The 21,492-nt window shown below is 39.7% G+C and overlaps 1 protein-coding gene across 7 annotated transcripts in view; it reads right to left on the reverse strand.

Annotated features, from left to right (window-relative positions):
- The window catches only part of carmil3 (capping protein regulator and myosin 1 linker 3), a 116,009-nt gene that overhangs the window by 48,756 nt on the left and 45,761 nt on the right, over nt 1-21,492 (reverse strand). For all 7 annotated transcript variants that reach the window (XM_033650444.2, XM_078172943.1, XM_078172944.1 and 4 more), the window contains exons 13-16: nt 19,652-19,761; nt 16,308-16,385; nt 8,842-8,918; nt 3,357-3,461 (exon numbers count right to left, since the gene is read on the reverse strand). In XM_033650444.2, coding sequence (XP_033506335.1) covers nt 3,357-3,461; nt 8,842-8,918; nt 16,308-16,385; nt 19,652-19,761 — 370 coding nt within the window. The remainder of the gene's footprint in view (nt 1-3,356; nt 3,462-8,841; nt 8,919-16,307; nt 16,386-19,651; nt 19,762-21,492) is intronic.

The following is a 21,492-nucleotide window of genomic DNA, read 5'->3' on the forward strand; positions in this document are numbered from 1 at the left end:
ATTCATTTGTTTCATCATTTCAAGCCCTGTATAATATCCCCATAATATTCCAATTAGTCCTTTGATAATAATCTAGTAAGATCTGTATCTCTACCCGCTGATTTTATCCATCCGTTCTTATTCATTTACATATCATACAATAACATACTTTGTTTTTGTCTCCACAATAGTGAGTATATTCATCTTTCTCAAATAATATCAGGATAATATTACATGGACTGTTTGATGGGTATATTAACGCGTCCTCTTGGCTTGTACTGCAGTTCATTTTGCCAACTCAGTATGCACATCCTGTCCAGAGGTTCTGTGAATAAAGAGGAAGTAAGTGTTTGCCAATTGGCTGTCACAGGGGGTGATACACTAGTCAAGGATGATAACCGTCAGTGTGGAATATTCATGACATAACCACATCACAAATGCGACGACTAATACGGTGGCAAATACAAACACCAACAGAAAATTTGGTAACCAAATGAGTGAGCACTGGGGTGTCATCCACTGATTATAATACTACTACTGTCATCAGAGATGTGCTGATCCTACCTTTTGTCAACCCAAAACAGATTCAGACTTTAATTTCAGGCATTTGCAAATTTGTAGATACTGAGTATCAAAACAATACCAGTGCTCTGTTCACGTAAACATGAAATCTGCAAACCTCGCTGTGTTAAACTCACTGGAATCATTTCAATATGAGGCTAGGGACTACTTCATTTATAGTGACAATGACAAAGAAACTGTGTTTAATGTGGGTCAGTTATGTCATGATACCATGCTATTTTGCAGATGCAGATTCCAATTGGGCATATTCAGCCTGTGCATGCCTAACAAATCAAACTAGAGGTCATTGTGTTTGCACTACACTAACAACTGATGTATATAGAACCACATAAGCACAAGCACTTAACATATTACCTTCACACCTGAAGCCTCAATAAATCGCACATTTTATCATGTAATGCATTGCCATTGTGAATGTAAATGAGCACATAACAGTAACAGTTATCATTTATTCCTTTCAATTCTTCACTGATAGTCATGATTTACTCATGTGTAAAGTGTAAATCGTGTAGTTTGGTTTGGTGTACTGGTGCAAGCATTGACCTCTGGCCTCAATGTCTTTTAAGAGCTGTAAATCGGTGCAAAGGTCAGGGCCTTATGTAAGATGTCATATGTAGGCTATGTAATATAATGCCAGCATGACAGTGAAACTATGTCACATGCAAGATGAGTGGCATTTCCATTTTTGGTTAAAGCCTAACATATGTGCTCTTTTGGGGAAAGGTCAGTGACCATATGTAAGCAGTGGAGAACCAATTCTGTAAGACTTCTGTGATTTTGTTGAAACCATAGGAGGGGATGGGGGGGCTTACTTGGCTTCCCGACTCAGGTGTAATCTCTCCAAAAAATATTGTATAAAATATATTTTCCCTCAAACCCATCAAACGCTTTGTGTGCTTATTTCCTGAGTGCTGAGTGTTTGCAGGCAATTTCCACTACACCACCTCAAGCAATGAATCCTGATAACAGTATTTGTAGTTCTCTATTTACTCTGTGCTGCTGGATTCTTTAAACTTGAATATGTTCCTTGACCCCCTGTATATATGGGCTTAACATGCTACTTGGATTTAGATGAAGCTTGGTATCTTTATAACACTTGCACCAAGCACTGAATTATATTTAGATTTTCCCCACATGTGAAAATGCACAGCTTACTTCTCACAGGTCACTTACTCTGTCAAAACTGCCTTAAAAACATTGTTTTGTCTTCATAGTGTATTTTAAAAGTTTGTTTTGGTGTTGTTCTTGGATTTATTTGTTGATTTTTGCACTTATTTCTTTTTATATCCAAGAGATGGATTTTGTAAGTAGCTTGGCCATATGCATCCGTTATCACCTCCCAAGGTTGTTTGGGGGATAACATCTTTAATACAGTTTGAGTGCATTTACATATAAATTTTATTCTTTTTGTTGTATGGAATTATAATCTGATCAGCCCAGATACATATATAAACCAGGAAAGTGCACTCAGTAGAGTGCAGATCTCCACCAAGCGCCTGCCCGAGCTTATCACAGCCACTCTAGACAATTCTTGTAATTTCAGCAGACACGCCACAGTGCATTTCAAAAGGTAATCAAATACACACCTGGTCTGTTTTTGACGGAGCCAGAATGCGTTGCTCAGAGCACTGTATGTCAAATGTAGATACAATATATTATGAGGATGAATGTATTTTTATTAACTAAATACAGCCACAAATCAAATATCCCAAAAACTGGCAGGCGAAACGATCTGCCTCTGAAATGCTCCTGTTGTGGTATGACGCCATGCAGTGAACAGAACAAAACCTTAGCGCAGCTGCGCCCGGTGGGGGTCCCTCCTGGCTCCCTTACAGTCGGGATAGAGTGAAGCTAGCAAAAATGAGGACCAATTCTTCTCATGACGTGCCTATCTTTAGCAGATTATAGCATGTCAGGTATGGAATTAATCAAAATGCTCCGGTTCAAAGTGAAATAAAAATTTTCCATGGATATCAGTTTTGAGCCACGACAAAGGCCAAAATGTGTCCTACAACAGACAGTAAGGCTTGTTGTTTTTAGCTTATTTCTGGATAACTTACAGCCCCTGAGGGTTGGTTAACACTGTGCTGCTGCTGCGCCGTGTCTCCAGCTGAAAGTGGTGATTTACTAAATACATTCTACAATAATAAATTAGATTAACTTTTGGTCTGTAATACTGTTGGCTATATTACGCATTTTAATAAAAAAAACTTAAGAATAAAAGAAATAAACACCGAAATAATTAGTGGAAACTTTTTTTTTTTTATTGATACTCCTCCTCTCTGACACACGCACGCACGCACGTACACACATTGAACACGCGACTGAATGAATGAATGAACATTGGAAGCGGTTCAGCCGCAGCCCCGCCAGCTGGCACGGTCACTGTTGAGACTACATTCGTTTTTTATTATTAACAAAATGTTTTTTTATTGACCGTATGAATGGTTTTATTTTCAAATAAATATTTGGAAACGAAAATGTATGAGCATATACACGTGCACCTTAATATTAGTCTGACTGGTCCAGTAGTTTGCAAGATTAGCTGGGGACAGAGAGAAACACTCACACACAAACACACACAACCTAAAGCACAGTCCACTCCAAGCTTACGCCTAGCGTGAATAATAATGACACATGCAGAAGGGGTCAAACTGAATGAGGTTACTGTAGAACATACAGACGCTCCTTTTTCATCTGTTTGCAATTCAGACCATACAAGTGATTTGCATCTTACACGTGCTTAAGGATGTTTCAGAGGTCCCTTTAAATCCTTGTCTGTGACAGTGACTCACCTCAGTGAATCAGGGGGGACTTTCATACAGGCCAGGCTGACATGGGTCAGGCTGAATGCGGAGCTGAAGAACTGGCGGAAAGTTGGCAGGGAATCTCTCGCTTTCCTGGAAAAGAACAGCAAAGAAAACAAAAGAAAGATTTTAAGCTGTAAAGGAGTGGGAGGGAAGAGCGGGACAGAAAGTGAGCACAAAAGATGGACCACAATCAGGCAGTTAGACAGAAAATGAAAGGTGGCGAGCAGATAAGAGACTGATCGAGACAAGACAGCGGATGACAGAAGGAGTTGATATGCTGATAGAAAGTGACAGAAATTTTGCAGCAGACAAGCAGAGAACTGACAGAGGAGGAACAGGAAAAACAGCGTGCAAGAGAGAAAGGGACAGAAAGAAGTAGACAGATGCTAGCTGTGACATTTAGGTCAGTGTTATATCAACCAGACGCTGAAAAGGTGAAGTTGGCATTAATTACTGCCACCAGTTAAAAAGGTAACACTGACCAATTATCCAACCATCTGCTTGGCATATAGTACATTAGCCTGTCATCAGAGGAAGGACAGAGACAATGTCTGTGTGTATGTAAGACATCCCTCTGAGCTACAATACATAAGGGGACCACCCACCGCATTTACAGGATGGATGCAGTACACTGGTTCCGATCTGTGTTTAGAACTTGTCAAAGCAGCCAATCTGCCATTTCAGCCCCCACTGCACAAATAATTCACCGCAGGGGAGGATGAGGAAGGGGGTCTGCAGACAGCGGGAGAAAGTGATGAGAGGCAGGGGAGGAGAGAGGGAGAGGGGGAGAGGGAAGGACGGGGAGGATGTATTCATCTTCCAGAAAAATGAGGTTTGTTTTTCAGGGAAAGATTACCTGCTACCTCTCTTCAGGCAGCTGATATGTTGTTTACTTGTGCAGCACAGACAGCTTTTATTTTTTTATTTTTTTACAGCACATTTTTTCACCCTCATCCTGATAAACAACGAGCATTGTTGCAATGATGAGACACTCTGAATAGCATTGTTAATATGACTCATTATTTCAGTTATTCATAAACTACAATGCAAAAGTCTCATCAATAAATCTACAAACAGAGAAAAGAGAGAGAGACATTTGTACTTTCAGATAATTTTTTCTGCGGCATTATCATTTCATGGAAACCTTTTTCATGGCCGACGAGGCTCAGTCCCATAAACGGGATGCGGCCATTAACATTACTCACTACAGCTGTGTTTCCTGCTACGCCATGTCAAAATGTCTGCAAACGAATGCAACATGTTTTGTTTACTTTGATTGTACTCATTTTCTTTTGCTACAGAATCAATTAACACCAGATGGTTGAGTGAATAATTTTCTTTCAAAATAAAGCAACTCATCATAGAGTAATGGAGTAATAAAGAAAAACAGCCATGCTAGCTGGTCTGTGAGGCCACAACAGCGCTTTGAGCTGCGTGCTATCGTCAGCATACTGACACTCTCCGGATGACAAAGGAAAACACTGACTTTTAGCAGGTATGATGTTCACCATATGTTCGCTTTCCTAATTTAGCATGTTAGCATCTTAACAGTTGTTAATTACCACTAAACACAGAGTGCAGCAGCAGTTGATGGGAATACTGTTAGTTTTCAGGAAATCTGTCACAAAAAGTAATGGACAAAGTTAAATTGAAAAGTTAAACTCTTAACCCCATGGGATCACTTAAGATATTAGGCACCATGTGTCTTTACTAAATTCTATAATCATTCATCCTATAGTTGCCTAGATTTCTCAGTCTGGACCAAAGTAGTTGACCAACCACGTTTGTGACCAACAGACAGACATTACTATCCCTAATGCACCGCCGCTAGTGAAGCTGGAAAAAATGACCTCATTGTTTGTGTGGTCTATTTCTGTATATGCAAGGATCATTTGTATTCTATACCATGGATATAGTGACCTTTACTACTTTAAATCCTGCTGATTCTTCAAATATGCTGCAACTATGAGCTGCATCTTAGTTAGTTGACGACTGCACAATTGCTGATTCACAGAATTGTTGCTGAATCACATTCAATAAAAAACTATTTCAGAGTCAAATGCTGTATGCTTTTCATACTATGGTTACATGTCATATTTACAAGGCATTTGCCTGTCTATACATTTTAAACATATGCTTTAGATCTTTAAAGTTATTTCTGCTGTACTGATACTTCAGCTCCTTTTTGATTTTTATCTTGACTTGTCAAGTGATATTTCATCTGACTTCACAAACACTTTGCATTTCACTAAAACCTTGGACTAATTTCATCCCAACAACATTAACCAACACATTAATACCTTTCAACTTCCACTCACATTTGAACTACCTTTAGTGTTTTAACTTTCAATGACACTACAACTCCTTGCAATGACTTCAGCTGACACTTTAACTGTTATAACTTACTCCTATACAAAGGCTCAAATCTAGAAAGATTTTGAGTCTGGCCCTCACCGATACACTCTTCCTATCCAAGGGGCGGCACTAACTGAGGCATATTAAATGCTCCCGCACACAATTGGATAGCACGATAGCCAATCAGAGCAAAAAGCAAGGTGACATATTCATTGCACTAAGCCCCATTTGTTTGCCGACCAGTGGGGCTAACTGATATATTATGCTTTTGCCGTATGCCGTCGGCAAAACAGCAAAAACGTCCTTCCTGGAAACGAAGGCTTCTAGGGCAGTCTTCTGTTCCTCTCTCAAGAAAAAAGATAAGTGTAGTTGGCGTAGCATTTCTTCCAAAGCTAAATTGAATGGACACGGTCCTTTGGCAGCTGCCATCTTGGCTGTTGACTTTTCGACTTCTACGGTGCAGCGCTTTCGTCATCATGTTACGCCTGCCCAGAGCCCGCCTCTGTCAGATAGACTGATCTGATTGGTCCGATGGCGATTCAGCGGGCTCTGCTCGTGCAAATTCGAATTTGCTAGGGGCGGGGCATCAGGATTACCAAGTTAATTATTTGCTACAGACCTTAACTATAGATAAAGATATTCTTTTAAAATAAACCCCCACATCTTTAAACATTAGGAAAATATCAGCATGACCTGACTTTCAGTATCTCCACTGATGCAAATTCAGCCTAAACCGACATATCACATGTATATTTATAATATGCCGGAACCTCTAGGACATCATAACTGAAAACCTGCCTTGCACTTTCCTCTCTGATTACTGAGCCAACTTTGTCGTGTGCCCATGTGTTTGGCACAGCTGTTTAATTGGAATGAGAGCAGTAATGTGACTGGCTGAGAATATAATGAATAATCGCTACACCCCACCAATTTCTATTCTGCTTCACCAAATTCCTTTGTGCATATTGCACCCTGTGTATGAGCAGTTATTGTCCTTGTGCACATGACCCAGTGATTTACACTGATTGTTATGATTGCACTGTAAGAGCATAAGACCATCAGGATTTCATTTAGGACCTGTCGGGTTGGCTTCTAACTTAACAATAATACCAACCACAATAAGCTTTTGGCGTGTGCTCATTTCAAGTAATATACACACGGATACTACGCCAAAATAATCATTCTATTTCTTGAACTATAGCATCATTTTTTTCCCCAGTGATTAGGAAAATGTATGGTTGACCAAACTGCATGTCTTTCATAATGCTGTGACATTCACCCCGCACAGATAAAACCATGTTAACTTGGTTAAAAGATAAAACTTTATGTAGCAAGAGGAAAGAAATGAAAGAAAATGTGAGATAAAGAGACAGAAAAAAATGGAGAAGAAAATTAAGTTATGAAGGGTAAAAAATGGAAAAGGTCATAAAGGGGTGAGAAAGGATGAAGACATTAAGATAGTAGTGAGGGGAAACCAGGCAGCTGCATTACGAGCCCCTGTCATTGCTATTGTGATAACCTCCCAGTGTGTGGAACACCAGCTCTTCTTTGACCCATTTGTAATGATTAGCATACAGCCTGTCAGGACTCCGCTGATACAGAATGGCTTCTGTCGCATAAGCAGATACGGTGTCACTGTCTCTCTCACAAAACCGTCCCCTGGGAGCTGCATCAGCAACTTGTTTCCACACGTGTCGATGTGTGTAACTGTATCTACATGGACTGCTCATTGTCTCCTGAAAGTGCCACATCTGTGTGTGTGTGTGTGTGTGTGTGTGTGTGTGTGTAACTCCAGTGCGTGTTTGTGTGTGTGACGGGTGAAGGAGGGGTCTGAGGCGGTTCGTTCCATATTCATGAGCGGCAACCAGGCAGTTCTTATCAACTCGGTTCAGCTTTGTGGCTCCGTGTTGTCACCACAACACTGCGGCCGTCTGACCGGCAGCACTGAGCCAGCGTGCATTTAATACCAGAAGACCCGTGACCGGCTAGAGGTGGGATGAACTATGAAGAGAGGGAGGCAGAGGGGAGAGGAGAGGGGGAGGGGATGACTGGGAAGATGTGAGGAGAAAGAGCAGTGGGAAAAGGGATGAAAGTTGAAGGATGTGAAGAGGGAGGAGGAGTGATAAGGAGAGAGGAAGAGGAGAAGAGAATATAAGTGGAGAATGAGGAGGAAGGAAAGAGGAGAGGAAAAGAAGACGATGATGGTGAAGGAGGCAGTAAACAAGAAGAATGGGATGAGAGGAGAAAACAAGCATGGAAAGGGAAAGACAAGAACCATATAGAGAAGATGGATGGAGCGTGGATGTCTCCAGTAAAAGGAGGGTGGAATGCTGGGAAATTCCTATTAGAAAAGAGAACGCTGTGTGGTCAAGAACTCACACATTCACACATTAAAAATAAAGAATGAAGGAAGAAGGGTGCAGCCAGACAGATGCAAAAAGTAAAAGATGGATTGAGAGATACAGTAGATACAAAGAAACAGAGCGCAAGAAAAAAAAAGGCAAGCATGGGAGCCTGGGGATTGGCACAATAATTCACGTCTAAAATTAGTCTCATTTTTCACCGACTTCTTTCTCAGTAATTCTGTAATGTAATATGCTGAGCAGGGAAGCTCCTGGGCTCCTGGGGGACACGACATGATGAGAGTTGCAGCCGCTTCTGCCTGCTAGCTAGGTAAACACAGACACACACATGCACCCACACACATACATACTTTCGCACGCAAAAACAGACTTGTGGGCATGCAAACAAGTGCGTGACAGATGGAAAACTTGTTAGCAAACAGAGACATGTGTACATTTAAGACAGACGGGAACACATTCTGCACACACATACTGTATATATAAATATATATGCGGCGTGCCTGAACAAATTAAGGGGGGCGAGCCGAGCGTGCACGCTAATTCCGTCAGTGAGGTCCAGGGTTAAAACACTAATCTACAGCAGAAAATAAATGATGATTCTCGCTCTGCTCTGCACCTCCTAACTGGAATTCATCCAGAGCTATTTGGCTGAGTCAGAAGAAGAAAACAAATGTCCTTTTTCCTTAAAAAAAACAATAATAATAGTAAAGACAATAATTTAACAGGGATTTACACTCGAGGTGAATGCCCACCTGTGAGAGAAGGAGTTCTTGGAGAGGTTCAGGTAGGAGAGGTCAGCACAGCAGCCTCGCAGCAAGGCCCCAAACAACTGGCAGAGAAACAGAGAGAGAGAGAGAGAGAGAGAGAGAGAGAGAGAGAGAGAGAGAGAGAGAGAGACAGAGAGAGACAGAGAGAGACAGAGAGATAAATGGGTTGCACTATGTTCACTACAGTGAATGTGAGTGTGTTGTATAACAGTTATTTTGGCTCTTGAACACTGCACAAATGATTATGGCACAGATTAAAGCTGACACAAATGCAATTTGAACACACTAAAAAAATGATGCGGCTGTATATCATTCTTGGCAGGAGCCTCTTCGATAAAAACATCCCTAAATGTATCATGCTAGCATTATAGATGGCATTAAATAATAGAATTTCATAAAAGCCTGACTCGGCAGATTGGAGTGTGGAAAAAAACAATGGACCAGAACAAATGAGATGTTACTGCTGGTCAAATCAGGACAAAGCAGTCTTTGCAATTTATTTTAGGATTTGTTTGATTCTTTTTGTGCCATATGTTTAGGATTTGTACAAGATAATACAACCTTTGTCATTAGGTTAATACATCTCTCTCTCTCACACACACACACACACACACACACACACGTGCACTGAGCATCCACAGTGTGTGACTGCCAAGGAACATGGAAACTTGGAATACAAACAGACATTTGTACTGACTGTTTGTTCATTATCTGCTGAGAGTAGCAGACATGGGACCAAGTCATTGTTTTTCAAGTCACAAGTAAGTCTCAAGTCTTTGCAATAAAGTCCCAAGTCCAGACTGAAAATTCCCAAGTGAAATCCCAAGTCCTAAACCTTGAGATTCAAGTCCTAAATAGCTCATAATGTGCTCTTCACCTGATGCAATGCTATTTTAACTACAGAGTAATAATATCTTCAAGTTACAAAAGTCATGAATGCTTTTTAAAATTTTTATTTATTTGTTAAAACAAGTTTGTTAAAACAAGTGCAACTGAACTCAATCATAAAAAAGTAAGGCAAACATCCGCATTCATAGCATATCGCACTGTTAAGCAGTAGCACAACGGAATTATTTTTTTTTACGTTTCTGTACTGTCTTATATTTATCTCATATTGGAAAAATGTCTAGAACTTTCTCTTCTGAAATTTGTAAGACATTTTCTGTAAGACTGTTCTTCCTTGAAGTGATATTGTATGTTGTTGCATGTTTTATGTTGTATTTCTAAATGGCAAAGAGGTAAATTTCAGACAAAGTAGGGAAATGAATTGATTCATGTCACACTTTTTCATCTTTAGTGTTTGGGGAAGTGTTGTGTTTTCAAGCCACAATGCTCAAGTCCAAGTGAAGTCAAGTTACTGGTGTTGAAGTCCAAGTCAAATAGAGATTAAAGTCATAATTTTTGTGCCTTGTTCCTTTTTGAGTCCAAATCTCTGTGTGCTAACTAAGATGCTACATGACAGCTGTGTGAAGTTCATGATTTCTTCTTGGGGATCAATTTCTGATTCTGATTCTGAGTTAAGCAAAGCAACCCTAAAATGTTCTTCAACTCTAAAATGTTCTTTTGTCTGAGCCACTAAATGTTGGTGTCTCAGTCTCAGTGAGAAATGCAGATAGGGGGATTTGGCCCTACATTTTGGGATCAGCTGTAAACATGTACTTTAGTATTTCAAAGTTATGTCATGTAATATTTCTTTTCCACAACATTTCAGAGGGTCTATATTACTCTTTTTACTCCACTACATTTATCTGTCTGCTTTAGAGACTGGTTACCTTTCAGATTCATATTTAACATACAACATATGATCAGCTTTTGAAATATGATGTATTGTTAAAGATTACACCAGTGGTTCTGAGCATGTTTGGCTGGTGAGCCCTTAGAGAAATGCAGTGTTTAGCCTGGGACTAACTGTCATATTGATGTAAGATGTAGATGTGTTGTAAGCAGTTTCACCAAGGAGAGATTTTCCTTTCAACCTTGTCAGATGGTTTTATTTGAATAACAGTTTAAGGTATAACAAGGAAAAAATATCCAATATTTCATATAAGAACTAGAGAAAGGTCAGAAAACTGAATTCAAATGGTTGAACTTTGTTTCTTCTTCTTTTCTCTCCCATTAGTGGACAATTCCTCACATTTATGTTAAGACCCTTTAAAGGGGCCTGACCCCTAGGTTGCAAACTACTAGCTCCATCTTAACCAATTGCAACACCAAAATACTATAAACGCATTGATCCCTCTGGACTGACAAGCTGATGATGTAATATTTAATGATACATCAGTTACAGGGGCCATTTTTTTGCAGAACACATAATTTTATGTTTCATACTTGAAGCACATGTTCCTGGTTTTACTTTTGTACTTTTGGGAGTAGGATTTTGAATGCAGGAGGGGCTGCTCTCAGTATCTCTATGCAATTCAGGGAAAGGTCACTGCAGGGTGTGCTTCAATGACCAGACCTTCATCATGAGTACATGTGCAAATGCAAAGTTAGCCTTTACATCAACATCAACACTGGACAAAATGCTCAGGACTGCTTTCGTTACCCTCCACCGCTAGTGAGATATTGACTTTCATTTGTATTCGTGGTCACACACAATGTTTAATTATAATAATGTAAGAAAAAGGTTCTGCTTTTTAAACAAATGTTTAAATGAAGACCAATAGTCTACAGCCATCCAAGCAGCTCTGTGAGGCAGTAGTTCGGTGCAGTATGCTAACATGCTCACAACGGCAATGTTAGAGTGCTGATGCTTAGCAGGTATAGTTAACCTCTGGACACCATCTTAGTTTAGCATGTTAGTATTAGAGCTGCACAATGTGCAAAAAAACATCATATTGTGACTGTTTTGACTAACTGCAATTGTGATTTAAGTCAGGATTTTAGGCGTAATGGTAATTTTGGCATTTCATTTTTAATTTAAAAAAATAATAATATAAAAATGATGATGATGTGATGTTTTTGCTGGGGTCTGTACCAAATAAACATGCTCCGTTATGTCTGGAATATGCTTTGAAGGCCAGGTTATCTCTGTAGCACACAATGCTTTACCTATAATGTTAATGTATGCAAATTTTACCTTCATCAAAACAATTGTGGCTCTTGCAATTGTGATATTGCACTTGGACATATAGCTGTCTTAATGATATTGTGATTAACTGTGCAGTTCTAGTTAGTATGCAAAACCTTTGGACAAAGTACAGCTGAGGAGGCTGTTGGGACATTGGGTCGTTAGTTTTGCAGGAGTTTGATCATAAACCAAAGTATTAGACAGATTGAAATTTTGACCTGATGGTGGTGCTACGGGAAAAGAGCAAAGGGATCACTTAAGTGATTATAGTTCATCCTGAGGAGGACGTGAATGTGTGTACCACATTTCATTACAATACATGCAATGGTTAGAGACATTTCACTGAAAACCACAGACGTCAGCCTCATGGTGGAGCTGCTGGGAAAGACAGAAAGACTGACACTTATTGAGTCACGCCACCAGCATTGATAAGAAGAGATCTGGAATGTTTAAAAGTTGTTGCAATTTTCCCAAATTTTTCATCTATTCCCCACAATGGGCACTAATGAAAATGAAAACTGGGACATTCTGAAAAGAAAAACACATAATAATGAGTTATTTAAGTCCTAATAGTGGAAAAAAAACAGTGACTTAATTTTCCGTTCTTGCCCATTTTAGGGTTAATGCCCCCAAGCTCCAGCAGCTGAGTGAAATATAGCAGACACTGTGTTTCCACCAATCTTTCAAAGTGTGTCCGGAAAGTGCTCATCTGTCAGAGAAAGTCTACGAATTCCCGATAGCAGGACCAAATGGGCAATAAGAAGAGTAATTGTATTACACTGAATCAGAATCAAGCTGAAACTACACCAGAGGAAAAATTAATTACTTACATTCTTCAATTTGTTACACTAAATATCCATCAATTGTCGAGTTTCACATTAAATATGGGGGAAAAAAGCCACTCAAAGCCTGTGTAGAAATTAATTATGCTGTGTCACCCAAGGTTTCCCTGCCTATATGATCAATGTAACATCATGCAGCAATACAGCAATTCATCTACCATCCATCAAGGTGCATAACCAATCAAACTCTCATCTTGTGGAGATATGGCTCGCGTTCAAATAACCGGGGTCTGGATGTACCAAAATGAATATCCAGGAATCTGTGACCCAATTAATCTTGAAATAAAGATGATATATGTCTGTTTATTAGACAAGAGAAAGCTTTAGGCAAATATGAGTGGCATCAAAACCCAATTTCTCGTAAGACTTTAAGTAGCATCTCATCACTTGCGAGAGGTTAAACTGTCGGACAAATCCATTTTATCCTGGCAGTGTGATCCATCACGGAAATTGACTAATCGACCGTTGTCGGTACATCAACGCAGATTAAAACAGGAACTTATTAATAATTCAATCCAACAGGCCAACACTAAAAAAGACAAATTCTTCCTCAGACAGTTCCCCTCTAAAGGATAAATGACAATTAGCAAAACAGGACATGAAGCAGCTATCACAGAGAGCACTCTTTTGGTCTCAAGGGGAGTTTTAAAGAGATATAGGGGCGAGACAAAGTTTGAAAACTTGCAAATAAAGCAGAATAGATGCAATGACTTCCACTCATGCACAGAATTCAATACAAAATTCATGGCCCACATTTACGGGGAGGGAGGAGGATAAGTTTCATGGGGTGGACCATTCCCTCCTAAGAGAGATTCCTGCCTGACAAGCTGCCCGCTTCTTGGGGTTTAAAACTGCTCGAGTGAAGTGCAGCAAGGAAGAAAGCAAACACATGCACAGTAAAGTGCAAGGCAGTGTGGGAAATGAAACACAGGGGTAAAAGTTATCAGAAGTATTCAGATCCTTAGTGATATAACAAGGTAAAACCACCTCCATTGCAGGTAAAAATTCAGCATTCAAAACCCTATGTAAGTAAAAGTGAAGTCGTAAAAGTACTGTCAGCAAAATACACTTTTAAGTTAGAAAAGTACTCGGTATACAGAATGGCTCCATGTAGTGTTACACACACATTGTGGAGCTATGATCACTGTTGCATTAATGTGTGAGGACTGTATGTATTTTTTTCTTACTGCAGGTTGGGGGTTAACTGCCACTGCATTCCCCCCACTCTTGCCGCCACCTTCAAAAAAATTATAGTTTTAGTTTTTCATTAGACTTCAGTGTCAGAACAACCTGTCACAACACATACCATAAAGCCTGTTGCAAGAAATCTTGTTTGATAGTAATTTATGTTCTGAATAACATATCACTAAGCTTGTCAAATTATGCTTTTATCACCTCAGAAATACTGCTAAAATAAGATCTATTTTAACTTTGAGATACAGAAACTGTCGTACATGCTTTTATCTCTTCGCGCCTTGATTATTGCAAAACCTTTATTCCTGTCTTAATCAAAAAACCTTGCAACAACTACAGATGGTACAGAACTCAGCCACAAGGCTTTTAACCAGAACCAAGAAGTACACACCAGTTTTAGCTTCTTTACATTGGCTCCCTGTCTGTTTTAGGATTGACTTTAAAATCTTACTGATTACTTTTAAGGCTCCTGGTTACATTTCAGATCTTTTAATCCCTTATGAACCTTTGTGTAGCTTGAGATCCTCAGGCAGAGGTCCTCTGTTTGTTCCAGAGCCCAGACTGAAGACTAAAGGGGACAGGGCTTTTGCAATCAGGGCCCCGAGGCTCTGGAATAACCTGCCCGAGGATAAAAGGCTCTCTGAGTCACTGTCTTTGTTTAAGTTTCTCCAAAAAAGGTACATCTATTGGAGAGCGTATCCTGTTTTTATCTGACCCGTCCATTTTATTGCTATATTATTAATTTAAATGTCACTTATTATCTTGATTTGAGTTTTGGCCTTTTTTATTTTATCTTTTCCTTTGGTAACATTTTATGACATTGTAGTTTGTTTCATTCTTCTTGTGTTTTAAATGTACTTAGTTTTATTGTAAAGTACTTTGTAACTGTGTTTTTGAAAGGGGCTATACATATTAACAAGAAAGAATAAGACAGGTTGCAGCATAAGAATCAGGAAGTGTCAATTTTGGAAAATTCTCATAAAAAATGTTTCAAATAATCCTACTACACTTTCTTTTTTACATTTTATTATAAAAAATATATAAAACTTTGACTCAATTACAGATTAAAATACTTCATAAGAGGGAGTGTTTTAATGAACAATGCACAGAGACTGATTCTATGTTTTGGGTAAAAAATAATCTCAGAAATATGCAAGTTAACTAAAGCTACAAACATGCTAGATTAAAAAGCACAAAAAATCCCTCTAAAATGTAGTGAAGTACAAGTATAGAATGGATGCACTCAAATAAAGTAAAATACAGTACAAGGACCTCAAACCCGCAAGTGCAGTACTCCAATAAATATTCTTGGAAAACATTCCACCACTTAGAGGATCAAAGTATTTAATCAACAATGGGATTTAATTAAGTAGGTGAATGTGATGGTCTAAAACCTGAAGACCAGCAAATATGGTTGATTTGTAATATGATGCAGCATCATGGCAATATAGTGAGTGTGGAGTTCAGACATCATCCTCCATGTTAGCAAGCACTTGCCCTGCTGGGGTGTCACTGAGCAGCAGAGCTCAGAGTGGATCTCTCTCTCTCTCTGACCTCTTACCTCCCAGCAGCAGAGAACACAATGATATTTATGTCTGTTCCATCCAACCTTGCATGTCCCTACAGCGCGTTATCCTGTCAGCAGCAATACAGCACTGACAAAGCAGCAGTGACACAACATAAACAATAAATGTGACCTCCCATTCAGCCAGCTCTTTTCACAAACCTCTACATCTTCCAGAGGGACACAGACACTAAAAACCTCCTGAGTACAGGTGTAACTTTCAACTGATTTTCCACTGAGTCTTGAATGTTCACGGTGAACCTGGAAGAACTGCCATCTCAGCAGTAACCAGCAGGGGCAGACACATTCAAGCGTGGTCACTGAACTCTCTCAGAGAGACGGCTCTGTCATCCTTTTAGATGTTAGCGTATCTGCTAATGCGGCAAGACACCGTTTTGTCACACTGGCAGACATGCTAAATTTAGACACAGCAACAACACGGATGAAGTCATCTCTCTGAAGTGACAAAGCTGTGAACAAACACATTCAACAAAGGCTGTTGTATGCTATTCATACAATGTATTGTCTGTATAATTCATAAGCGGCTATATGTTTCTATTGGAGTGCATTCTAAGAGCTTTTACCATCACTCAGAGCATTATGCACAGAGGAGCTCTGAGAAAGACAGTGAGTCTACTGAGGTTACATTGTTTTTCTGTGGTGGGCAATTCATATTCAGGACGCTACCCCCTTCCTGTTTCTTGGCCTGAATCCCATCCTTGAGATGAGATCAGACAGCGATGGATAGATAGTGACTGTAATAGAGACGATGAGTACCAACCGAGTCCACGGTGCAGTCTGTCCCAGACAGGTCCAAGTGAACCAGGCAGTTGGGCTGGGCCAGGAACAGGTACAGATTCTGCACGGGAAGAACAAGAGTGTCTTTTAGAGAATGAATATGACAAATATATATATGCAATATACTGTATGTACCAAATTATACAAAGGTCATAAAAAGTATTCACTGCCTATGGGATTTTTTTTTTTTTTTTTTTAATTTATAACTTTGAATTTTGTAGATTTAATGTGGCTTTTGGACACTGTTCAACAGAAAAAGACCTTTTAATGTAAAAGTAAAAACAGATATCTACAAAGTTATCTTTATTTGTTACAGATATTACAAAAAAAGAATTCGCACCCTGAACATCCCAGTTGAATCAATCATTAATAAATGGGAAGGAGCATGGCACAGCTGTTAATGGCTGTCATCAAAAACTGAGCGAGACCAGTGAGGAAGGCCACCAAGAGACCTCTGACAACTCTGGCAAGTTGCTTTACCTGTCACAGCTTTATGGGAGGAGTGGCAAAGAGAAAGCCATTCTGGAAAAAAAAAAACCCTCACACACAATCTGGGCTACAGTTTGTCGGAAGGCATGTGGGAGATTCTGAAGTCTGCTGGAACAAAGTTCTGTGGTCTGATGAGAGTTTTGTATCCATCAAATCATAATAAACATACTGTACTGTAGCATGCCCAGTGTGAAGTGTGGTAGTGGCAGCATTATGCTGTGGGGATGCATCTCTGCTGTAGGCTGAAGGAAATCTTGTGATGGTAAATTGAACATAGAAAAATACAGAAATCTTAAATGAAAACCTGATTTAAAAAACCTGTTGCTTTGGAGAATATTTGTTTTTCTGTAAAACAAGCGTGAAGCCAAAGCTACACAGGTAAAGATAACAAAGTTAATGTCCTGGAGTGACCGAGTCTACATCTCAATCCAATCCAGAATTTGTGGCTGGATTTGAAAATGCTGTTCACTCACAATCCCTGTGCAGCCTGACAGAGCCTGAGCGGTTCTGCAAAAAAAAAAATGGAGCCAATACTGATGCAAGCATGTATTTTCTTTTTGTCATTCATTTAGATCGCTTTGTAACAATCTGTCTGCACTTTGACATTAAAGGGTCTTTTTCTGTTGCCCTATTAAATTACCCATGATTAAATGTACAGTGGCTGGGTTTCCATTCACATTGTTTCTATTCACATCTGCTATGCAAAAGTAATGAAAGAACATTGAGAAAAACAGCTGGTGGTGCAAATTCTCCAATTAGGTGCCATTAAACCATTTCAGAAGGTTACAAGTCAAACCAAAAGGTGTGGAAAACCATGTTAAAACATTATGGAAATATACAGATATTAGGTGTGGGTGGTATCAAGGTATTACGGTATACTGAGGTATTCAAATATCGCGAAGGTTATTATTTAAATACCATCAAAAATACAGATGCTCCTCTTTCTATTAAACTGATACGAAGATGCTGCATTAAGGCGATGTATTGTAGTGCACAGCATGCGCCACTAGAGGTCAGTCTGTACTGGTGAAACAGGCAGCTGAGCTGAGAAAAATGGTGACTGTGAGTGGTGAGGATCATTTAAAATGCCTCTTCGGATGACTTCCTCTAACTACAGAAGCATCTCTGTTCAGCCTACTGATGTGTCAGTATCCACTGAGGCAACTAGTGTCATCGGGTCCTACAGCAAGAAGTATTTAAAACAAGCAAGACCTGTGTTGGTTGGCTATATGATATGAGAAACAGATCAGCACTGTTGGCTAGACAATGACATACATGGTACAAAGACTTCTACCACCAATAGCTCAGCTTTTACGTTTGTTTTGTTTGTTTGATTTTCCTGTATTAACACAAATACCATCATACATCGTGTACCAGATACCGCCCAAGCCTAATAGATAAAGTATTTCTGTTTGATTCCATGTTTGATTTGAGGAAGATTATTGTCTCAACATTGCTCCGTGCAGATCTGATGGTTCGTCTGCAGCATTTTTCGTTTCTCCATTGTATGCTCACGTTACATGCTGTAATTGGGTCAATTTCCGATTTTACCAGTCCAATCCAGTGTACGGGCTGAAGCCAGTTTGATTTTATGCAAGGCGGCTCAACCGACATTTTGGGTATGACATGTTTTGGCAAACTCAAAAGCAGTCTACATCAGCAACCTGTGCTGATGGCAATACGATGCTAAATCCAGCTTGTATTGCATAAGAAATAAGCCAAATAACAACATGATTAACATGTTTAGAAATAGACTAACTGAGTCACTCGTAACTGACAGTCGATATGCAAGGAAGATCAACTTTCAGGAGAAATGGGAGGGTCAGAGCAGCTACATTGTGTTTGTTTACTAGGACCGTCATGTGTCTTAATGAGACGAGACATGGCAGAGTTAGTCTGTCAAGAAAACTAAAACTGCGGCAATATGGTAACATTTTGGATTTGAAGCTTATGAAAAAGATGTCCTAACTGGCTGCAGGCAATGCAGCACTGCCCTTTTGAGCTTAAATTTGTCAGACACCATGTTTCTATTTATTCCCGTCACTTGCCTTTAAAGCGTCGCAATGGACGAGGAAAGCTGATTCATGAAGTTGAAATGAGGGATTATCTACATGATTCCCTCTTATTTCACTGCAAAAACCTAAGTAAGGTAGCAGCTGGCTGGAAAGAGATTGCAATGTAGCTAAAAGTTTCTGGTAAGGAAAATGATCATCGCTAAACACGATCTGCTTGCTGTTGGCTATGTTGTACATCATTTATTAGAAAATATCACAACATAATCTGTGCATTTCCTGCTTAAAAAGTAGCATTACAAATGTAGGAAGATAGCAAGTAGCTACCCTCCCATTTTTTCAGTGGTTATGTCTCCAGTGTTATCTCACACACGCAGCTAATATTTATGTGATTTGTTTACATGAAGTAACGGAAGCGTACAGTGTGGACACAGAGCTCCGATGTCATGTGATGCGATGCAACAGCCAGACACTCGCTTGCTGTTGAAACTCACTGTCATTATATTGCACTCAGCAGCGGCTGCTGAGTCAAATGTGACACCTAGAAACATTTGGTATACCCATCATGTCCGGTGTTTGGCTTTATATAAAACTGGTTTGAATTTTTTTGCACCCGCCTAACCCTGTTACATGCTTAATGCATGTTATAAAATATTTGCTGAGGTTGTTTCCATTGTACTTTGTGGCAATATAATATCAAATGTTCCATGTCAGTTAACGTTATTTTGAACGTTTTTCAGAACTATAAAATGTGCATAAAAACAGGTGGATGGAAACATAAAAAATTCCAATATTTTATTTGTGTGTTTGTATGTGTGTTCCTCACTGTGGCGTCCTCTCCAGATAAAACCCCAGGGTTTTTGCTGAGGTCCAGATGCAGCAGAGAGTTAGAGTAGTCGTCACTTGAACACAATGCCTGGGACAGAGTAACCACACCTAATAGGAGGAGAGGAGACAGGATAGAGGGGAAGAAATGAGGGAGAGGGGATAGGGAGTTAGGATAAACAAGTTGTATGCGTCCTTGAGTCATTTAATTATCTTATAATCATCCTTTTTTTTCTCCAATAGGCCAATTTAATGCTCTGGACGTGACTTATTAGCAACTAATGAATACAAAACAACATAATGGGAGACGGTGAGCAAGCTATGTGGGGAAAAAGTAATAATAATTGAGCAGAGACTAGTGAGCTCTTATGGCTTGCTGGTATCAAAAGAGCTTTTGGAGGGAGAAAGCCACTTTTTTCCCGTATCCCAGTATCTAAGTGTACCCTGAAAACCAAAACAAAAGAAAATCATTCTCTCAAATCAGATCACTACACAATTACACCCACAGGCCCGATGAAGCCCCTCATTAAAATCCTCACCCTGCAAGACTGATGCAAAGCACAGTATGCCATGGCATGTTGAGGATAAACATAAGACACAAAAACAACACCAGAGAAATAACTAGCAGCAGCAACAAATAAAAAAAGTCTACGACCATCATTAACGTGTGTGCTATTCACTCGACAATTTATCATTGATTATAGCCAGCAGTTGTAAGAAATGATTTCCTCTATTCTCAAACATTGCGGAGTGTGTGTGTGGAAGAAACCAGCTACTGCATGTGCTGCACTCAAGCTGGCAAGGCACTAAGCTCTTCATCCCTAATTTATAGCGATTAGGAGCGAAATGAGGGGAAGAGGGGACAGGATGTCTAATCCCTCCCTTCATTGATCTATCAGTTGCTTGATTCTGCTGGAAGTACAGACTTTTAGAAACCATACGATCGGTGTGACAATGTCAAATCTGTTAGAACATATAGAATATTTCTGCTTATTTGCATGTCTGATCACATCTAAGCGACAACGTGTGAGGCCCAGGTGTGTCCTTGTGTGTGTGTGTGTGTGTGTGTATGTGCTTGTGTCGGCATATGTGTAGGTATTATAGTGACATGGGGAAGGAGGGGGAGCCGGAGAGAGATCTATAAATATTCAACAAAAAATGCTCAGCCCCTGCAAAGTCATACCTACACCCACCATTCAAGGTCAGCACCATCACCGCATTCCACCCTGAATCACTGTGTCAACCCACTGTCTTTTAAATCGCACAGAATGTGGTCTTCCCATTCATAACGTACACTAACAGGGTATCGAGGTCATAGTCTGCGGCATACACACAACGCTCAGCTTTCAGCCTTAAAATTACATTCAACACCTCCACAGCCATACTGCTTTACAAAGACAGAGAGCAGTCACTACAGAGGCAGAGGAGTTAGGGGAAAAAAGGGTTTAGCTTTCAAGGTGGCCAGCAAACTGTGTAACAGACAGAAAGGTTGTAATGCCTCCATTCTATGCTGTTTCGGCCTGGTTATTTCAGCCCCCAAATTATTGCCACAGAAAGCAAATAAGACGCAGATACTCCTTTGTATTATCTACCCAGAATGTAAAGATATCCACAGTATCTAATAACTGGTTAAATGTATTGTTTTAGCTGTCTTGTCCATTTTAACTCTTTGTTGTTTGTGTAAGAAAATATAATCTATTTTGTCTATGACCAATATAACAGGGGTGTCCAAACTTTTTTGAATGGGGGCCAGATTAGATGTGAAAATATCTGGGCGCAAGCTGCTTCTCGCATTACATGGATTATTTATCTATTTATCTATTTTTAAATCCCATAGAAACG

Source organism: Epinephelus lanceolatus, chromosome 12 (genome assembly GCF_041903045.1).
Source record: "Epinephelus lanceolatus isolate andai-2023 chromosome 12, ASM4190304v1, whole genome shotgun sequence".
NCBI lineage: Eukaryota > Metazoa > Chordata > Actinopteri > Perciformes > Serranidae > Epinephelus > Epinephelus lanceolatus.